At 38.7% G+C, this 7,608-nt stretch overlaps 1 protein-coding gene across 8 annotated transcripts in view; it reads right to left on the bottom strand.

The window, feature by feature from the left end:
* CARF (calcium responsive transcription factor) overlaps positions 1-7,608 on the bottom strand; it is a 74,113-nt gene that overhangs the window by 45,321 nt on the left and 21,184 nt on the right. For 6 of the 8 annotated variants that reach the window (XR_003550129.1, XM_006153055.2, XM_006153054.3 and 3 more), the window contains 2 exons: positions 4,809-4,929; positions 3,638-3,758 (listed from right to left, as the gene is read on the bottom strand). The exons of 1 other annotated variant lie outside the window; for it this stretch is intronic. Coding sequence is in view for 6 of the 7 variants with exons in the window: in XM_006153055.2 (XP_006153117.1) it covers positions 3,638-3,758; positions 4,809-4,929 (242 nt within the window). In the remaining variant the exon portion in view is untranslated. Of the gene's footprint in view, positions 1-3,637; positions 3,759-4,558; positions 4,626-4,808; positions 4,930-7,608 lie in introns of those variants that run through there. One more of the 8 variants, XM_006153060.3, reaches the window with a different exon arrangement.

Below are 7,608 nucleotides of genomic sequence, written 5' to 3'. Positions count from 1 at the left end.
TGGGTGCCAGGGAAAAAGGGGGGGGAAGGTGGGACATAGCAGAGGGTGGGGGATGGGGAATCAGGGATGGCAAGACAAAGGGCAAGGTATGAAGGACGTAAGAATTGGAAAATTATTTGCTGAGAACATATATGTGGATGTACTTGATTGAGACAATGCACAGTGTATTTTGGATGGAAAATTCATTTATGTGTTGTGAAGGTGTAAAGTGAATTAATAAATAAAAATAAATAAATAAAAAAATAATAAAAGCAAAGCAAAACAAAACAAAACAAAACAAAAAAAGAAAAACACATCAGGGTGTGTGTGTGTGTGTGTGTGTGTATGTGTGCGCACATGTCCAAAATCTCAAAAGGAGAAATGGAGGAGTTGTGGCATGATCATCTCCGTAAGGGGTGCCTTTTCACTTTCCCTCTGTTTCTCAAGCAAGCACATACACCCTCCAGCAAATTAAAAAAAAAAAACAAAAAACACAAAACTTATTTTGTACTCTTCTCATATAATTATTTATTTATCAAAAAGTGAGCTAATAAAACATATCCAAGTGATTTGTTAGGAGTAACATTTACATTTTATATATTTTTCTTTTTTTTAATAATTACTTTATTTAACTTTATTTATTCATGTGGTTTTTTTTGTTGTTGTTGTTGTTGTTTTTGAGAGGTTTCTGCTATAGGGTGCATGTGCTCGCCAGAAAGAGAGAGACAGAGAGACAGAAAGTGAGAAATCACCCCCAGGGGGGATGGCCATGCTGCAATCCCTTCTCCTCCATTCTCCTCTCGGGATCTTGGGCACGCATGCACACATGCCTGGCGTGTGTTTAAGCTGCCGGGTTTGGGACTCGAACCGTGGTCTACTACATGGGAGTCCAGCAACATAGCAATTACACTAACTGCTGGTCCCTTTATTCATTTATTTTTAATTTGACCAGGGAGGGACAGAGTGAGAGAGAGAGGAAGAGGCAAAGTGAGAAATCAAGTCACTAGGAATAGGACTCGAACCATGGTCAGCCATGTGGGAGCCCAGTGCCCTTATGCCAACTGCCAGCCCAAGTTTTAGATGACTTAAGACTAAATGTCATAGTTACTGTCTTAATTAAAAAAATACCTTCATAGAACAATTAAAAGCTATAGGGGCCAGGTCTGGCAGGTGGTGTGGTGGTTAGAGGCCCTGGACTCCCACATGGGTGACCACAGTTTGAGTTCTGGACCTGTTGACTTACTTTCTTTTTTCCCGTCTCTCTCTCTCTCCCTAGTCCGGGACTCGAACTGCGGTCAGCTACATGGGAGTTCAGTGACACAGCCATTATGCTAACTGCTGGCCCCAAAATAATTCTTAAAAAAAGAAATAAAAGAATAAAGGGGTCAGCTGATGGCACAGTGGTTATATCACTGGACTCCCATATGGCTGAACATGGTTTGAGTCCCTAACGTGGTGACTTGAAAATCATGCCAGGTGGGGGACCAGCAGTTGGCATAATGGCTATGGTGCTGGACTCCCACGTTGGCAACCAGTTTGAGTCCAGGACCCAGTGGCTTAAACTCACGTTGGGCACATGTATGTGCGTGTCCAAGATCGACAGATGCGGACGTGTCCAAGATCCCGAGAGGAGAATGGAGGAGAAGAGAATGTAGTGTGGCCATCCTCCCTGGGGGATGATTTCTCACTTTCTGTTTCTTTGGCTCTGTCTTTCTGGCGAGTGCACAAACCCTATAGCAAAAACCTCTCCAAAAAAAGAAAAAAGAAAATCATTCCAGGTGCATGTGCATGCATGCGCAAGATCCCAGGAGGAGAATTGATGAGACGGGACTGGCCACCCACCTTGAGGGGTGATTTCTTACTTCCCCTCCACTTTCTCTCTTTCTCTCTCTCTCTCTCTCTTTCTCACCCTCTCTGGTGAGTGGATGTGCCCTAAGGCAAAAACCTCTACAAAAAACATATATATAAAAACAGGGCCAGCAGGTGGCTGGATCTATCATGGCTAATTGTGTAGTTAGTTAGAATACAAGACCAGGTTGCTTGAAAATTACACTGAGTACATATGCCCAAAACTTGAGAGGGGACTGGAGAAGATGGGATTGCAGGCTGACCATCTCCTCTGGGGGATAATTTCTCATCTCTCCCTCAAAGCACATGTATCCTATTGCAAAAACTAGAAAAAAAAAGTATATAAATAATACATAAACCATGTATATATTTCCCTAAATTACCAGGAGCAGTGTTATTTGAAGGCAATTTCATTAAATCATCATGAACAATTTATTTAAAGATAAAATAAAATTTGAAATAGAAGTTAGCAAAAAATATGGTAAACACTTTATCCAGAGGAAATTACATGCAGAAAAATGTGATAAAATCATTAAAAAATTTTAGGAATGTAACAGTCCCATGGCCTGGCTATTAAGGGAGCTTGATCCCACATGGATGAGTATGGTTCAAATCCTGACCGTGGTGGCTTGAAAGATGTGTGTGCATGCATGCCCCAAATCCCAAGATGGAGAAATGAAGAAGTGATTGTGGTGTGATCACATTCCACTGAGGGGTGTTTTCTCCACCTCCTTCTACTTCTCTGTCCTAAGTAAGCATACACAACCTCTGGCAATAATAATAATAAAAAGTTACGGAAATAAAAATGCTTGTTTAAAACCTCTATCCAGCATCAGACTTTTTTTTTTTTTTTTGAAGAGGTTTATTTTGTTATAGGGTGCGTGTGCTCGTCAGACAGACAGAGACAGAGAGACAGAAAGCGAGAAATCGCCCCCCAGGGGGTATGGCCACGCCGCAATCCCTTCTCCTCCATTCTCCTCTCGGGATCTTGGGCATGCACACACATGCGCCCGGCGTGAGTTTTAAGCCACTGGGTCCCGGACGCGAACCACGGTCGACTACGTGGGAGTCCAGCGACATAACCATTATGCTAACTGCTGGTCCCAGCATCAGACTTTTCATAGTGCTTCAAAAGATAACAGGTATGGGACCAGCAGTTAGCATAATGGTTATGTCGCTGGACTCCCACGTAGTCGACCGTGGTTCGCGTCCGGGACCCAGTGGCTTAAAACTCACGCCGGGCGCATGTGTGTGCATGCCCAAGATCCCGAGAGGAGAATGGAGGAGAAGGGATTGCGGCGTGGCCATACCCCCTGGGGGGCGATTTCTCGCTTTCTGTCTCTCTGTCTCTGTCTTTCTGGTAAGCACACCCACCCTATAGCAAAAACCTCTCCAAAAAAAAGAAAGAAAGAAAAAAAGATAATAGGTAAGTTAGCACTTTTGACACTTATAGCTTCTAGATTAGCCTTCTCATTACCAAGTTTCTATTAAGGTAATTAAAAATACATTAGGTAATAGTTTCTTTTACTTTCTAAATTTCTAATCTTTTCTATAGTCAGCTAGCTATAGATGTGATTATTTACAAAAGATTTCCATCGGATATTAAAAAATGAGTTTCTCTGGGGCTGGCAGAAGTGTCATGGTTGGGATGCTAGACTCCCACATGGTCAACTGCGGTTCAAGTCCTGGGACTGGCAGGTTGCTTTCTCACTCCTTTCTCTTTCTAGTCAAATTAAAATAAATAAATTAAATTAAAAATTATTTTTAAAAATAAGCTCCTCTTTCCCACTGACTGGCCTGGTTCACTGACCTTTTGGGTAATGTGAGAGAGGCCTGTGGATGAAGAATGTAGCTACTGGTATTGTTGTCAGTAAGCACATCCCCTCTTACAGGTGGTAAGTTTCTGTCACTGGGTTTCTCTTCAGAGACATCTTAATAGCAAAAACAAGAATAAAGCAACATCAATGTCTTGAATAGCATCAGAAGAAGGCACCTATCTAGAATTTTTATTTGTAATAGGAAAAGAAGGAATTGCTCTGAATAAAACAAAAAACAAAAACAAAATAAAAACAAAAACAACCTTGTAATCCTTTATTACGAATATCTCTGATAACCTGGTTTAAGTTATAATACTGACTATTGTAATTTCGTAATTAAAGTTTTGGAACTTCTATAAACAGATAGGATTTAAAAGTGGCAGAAATACCTGTTGTACTGGGTTTCACGATATAAAAGAAAACTAATTTGTGTTAATATACCATGTTTATAATGTTTTTGGCAAGCTATTTTTTTTTTCTAAAGCTTTAACAACTGTTAACAAAGACAAAGAATCATAACACTAACATAAAAGTATCTATCCTAAACCATTAGCTATGAAAGAACAATAAAGCCCTATAGTTACCATATTAGAAAAGAGATTCAAATAGATGGAAAAGGGACGGAAGCGAAAGGAAAAGAACTAATAGGGATTATATCAAACAGGTAAAGAAAGTATAAAAAGAAATGGAGAGTGCAATTTTTCCTTTCGAAATCTCTGGGACAAAGGAAAGAAGAAATAAGCAACAAGATAAAAGGAACAGTTAAATAAAAGTAATGAGTTATATGTCTAACAAAAATATCGATAAAATATAAATGCAAAAACTTCTCTTGTAGCTATTAGCACTATATTCTTGTTATTGATGCTGTTATTATTACTGTTATTATAATTAAGAAGAATTTATTTTATGCTCACTGGTCATTTGGGAGGAAGCAGGAGTCAACCAGCTTCATAGAATTCCAAAATGAAATAGACAGTTAACCTAGACAGGAGTTGAAAAATGAACTTGAAATTTATTTGGGCAAAGAAACTTTTTGTAATTATTCAGTTCACAATCTACCTAAAAAGATCAATTTTAGCACATACTTTCATGAGGTGATTTTCTAAAAATATGTATTTGTTCTTTAAAACATTCTTAAGTCCCATAGAGCCCTTTATTACTTACCCCGAAGACTATTCACATCCACAAGCTGTCCCTGAGGTATAATCACTTGTGCCATTCCTGTCTGGGTAGATGGAATTACACGAAACACCTGTCCATTTTCTGAAGGGCTGGTAACAATCATCTTGGAAGCATCAAGAAAAAAATCAAATGCATATGCCTACACTGATTTAACAGAATTATTAGTTAAATTATTAAGCACATATCTACCTCTATGGTAGATACTATCATTTCCCCCATTTTTTAGATGAAAGCATCGAAACACATGCAAAAAAAAATTTTTTTTAAGGTCTTGCAACTGATAAACAGTGAAACCAGAATACAAAACAGGTAGTTTGACTCATAATTTACATCCTAAGATCTTAATTACCTATGATCTTAATCAATTCACATGCATGAGATCTAATTACTTAGTAATCTGACCAAGCTCTGATTGAACTTATTTTTGCTTATTGTATTATCATATTTTACTTAACATGTTTAACTTATTTGTGTTAAATTTTATCTTAGTTTAAGTTGTTTTCATTAGTTTAAAAATGCTCATTTTTAGATGCCTAATTAAACAGGATTTATTTTGTATTTCTTTCTTTATATATATATATATATACATATATATATATAGTCTGTCTTAATTCATAAATAATATTACATAGTGCCCTAAAAGTATGAAAACATAGGGAAAATAATGTATCATACTTTCAGTTTGGCAACTCAATCTACTTTCAAATTTAGAAGTACATCAACTAAAAAAGGTATCTGAATTTGAAGAAAAACACTGTGAACCTATCATTTGAAAACATAACTAGCATACTGTTTGAATTTTACCCCAATCCTAGACTTTTTGAACAGTCTATAAACTTTATTACCCAACATACTACTCTTCTATTGACACAACTTTATTCAAAGTCTGCTATCTTCTCTAGCACAGGTAACTCTCCTTAAATATGCCAACCTACTTTCCCAGACTTCTCTCTTGCTATGTGAAACATGAAAACACTGCTGATGCTTGATAGGTACTGCATTCCAACTTTCAATAGTGCCATTTGAAAAAAAAAAAGGTCAACCTAAATTTGAAAAAATATATATATTGGTGGAAAAAAGACTTCAAGAAAGTAGAACGCTTTGACTATAACCATAAACATTTCTGAGAAATTAAAGAGTGGGGATTATTACCTTTCTCCAACACTTATCAAGTTTCTCAAGATAAAAACATATTGCCTTACTTCTTATTATTTCAGCATGAAAAAGCAACTGTAAACTCTGAACTCTGATGATAATAATTGCTTATACTGGGGCTAGCCAGCAGCATTGTGGTTAAAGCAGCTGGATCCCACATGACCAACTGTACTGTTTAAATCTTGAATCCAGCAACTTGAAAAACGTGCCAGGCGTGTGTACATGTTTGTCCAAAATCCTGAAAAGAGGGAGAAAAGAGAAGGGATTGCGGTGGAACAATCCCCTACAACGGGCTGCCTTCTCACTCCCCACCTCTCAACATTCTGTTTCTCTCTGGTGGACATGCATGCCTCTGGCAGAATTTTTAAAATAAGAATAATAATTGCTTACACAGGCCAGTCCAATACCTTGTAAAATGAGCTAGATCCCACATGGCTGACCATGGTGGTTCAAATCCCAGTCCCAAATGCTTGAAAAATGCTCCAACAGTGTGTGTGCACATATGTATCCAAATGTCAACAGGGTGGAAAGGGGACAGTGGCTCGACCATGCCCAACTTGGGATGGGTACTTTCTCCCTCTCAATTCCTCTGGCCAGCACACGTGCCCTCTAGCAATCAAAAAATACTTGGGGGCTAAGGACCAGCAGTTGGCATAATGGCTATGTCGCTGGACTCCTATGTAGTTGACCGTGGTTTGAGTCCCAGACCTGGTGGCTTAAACTCATGACAGGCACGTGTGCATGCATGCCCAAGATCCCAAGAAGAGAATGGAGGAGAATGGACTGCAGCGTGGCCAGCCCCCTTGTGGGGTGATTTCTTGCTTTCTCTGTCTCTCTCTGTCTTTCCAGCAAGCGCGTGCGCGCGGATTAAAAAAGCCTTAAAAAAAAAAAAAAAAAAAATACTGGGGCTACCAGGTGGCACAGTGGTTAAGGCACTAGACTCCCACATGGCTCACCAGTTAAAGTACCGGCCCTGGAAGCTTGGTTTATTTCTCTCTCTCTCTCTCTCTCGGGTATGTGCTGTATAGCAAATTTAAAAGTAGTAATAATAATGAATAAAATAAATTCTTTTTTTTTTTAAGTGAATTTCTGGGACTAGCAGATGGTGTGATGGTGTAATGGATATGTCACTGGACTTCCACATAGTTGATCACAGTTTGGGTCCCAGACCCAGTGACTTAAAACTTATACCAGGCATATGTGCATGCGTGACCAAAATCCCGAGAGAAGAAATGGAGAAAGGACTGCAGTGCGGCCACCCACCCCAAGGGGTGACTTCTTGCTTTCTATCTCTCAGTCTCTCTCTATATCTCTGGCAAGCGCACACTCGCTATAAGCAAAAATCTCTCAAAAAAGAGAATTGCTTACATTTGCAGAACTTCAGGTGTATTACCTCATTTAATCCTCATCACATTCATATGAAGTATACATATTTTATAAATGAGGAAAAAATTGCACAAAGGTTACAAAATGCATGCATGGTTATATAGTGCTATTTATCGGTGAGCTAAAATTCAAACCCAACCAATGTGACTCCTTTTAACCATGACTCTTGTACTATTTCCCAGGATTTGATGTTACCTAGCCTAAAAAAAAGAGAAAAAACAAAACAAAAACAAAAAACCCT

This window comes from Tupaia chinensis, unplaced genomic scaffold (assembly GCF_000334495.1).
Source record: "Tupaia chinensis unplaced genomic scaffold, TupChi_1.0 Scaffold000361_2, whole genome shotgun sequence".
In the NCBI taxonomy this organism is placed as follows: domain Eukaryota; kingdom Metazoa; phylum Chordata; class Mammalia; order Scandentia; family Tupaiidae; genus Tupaia; species Tupaia belangeri.
This window is presented reverse-complemented; position numbering and strand designations above follow the sequence as displayed.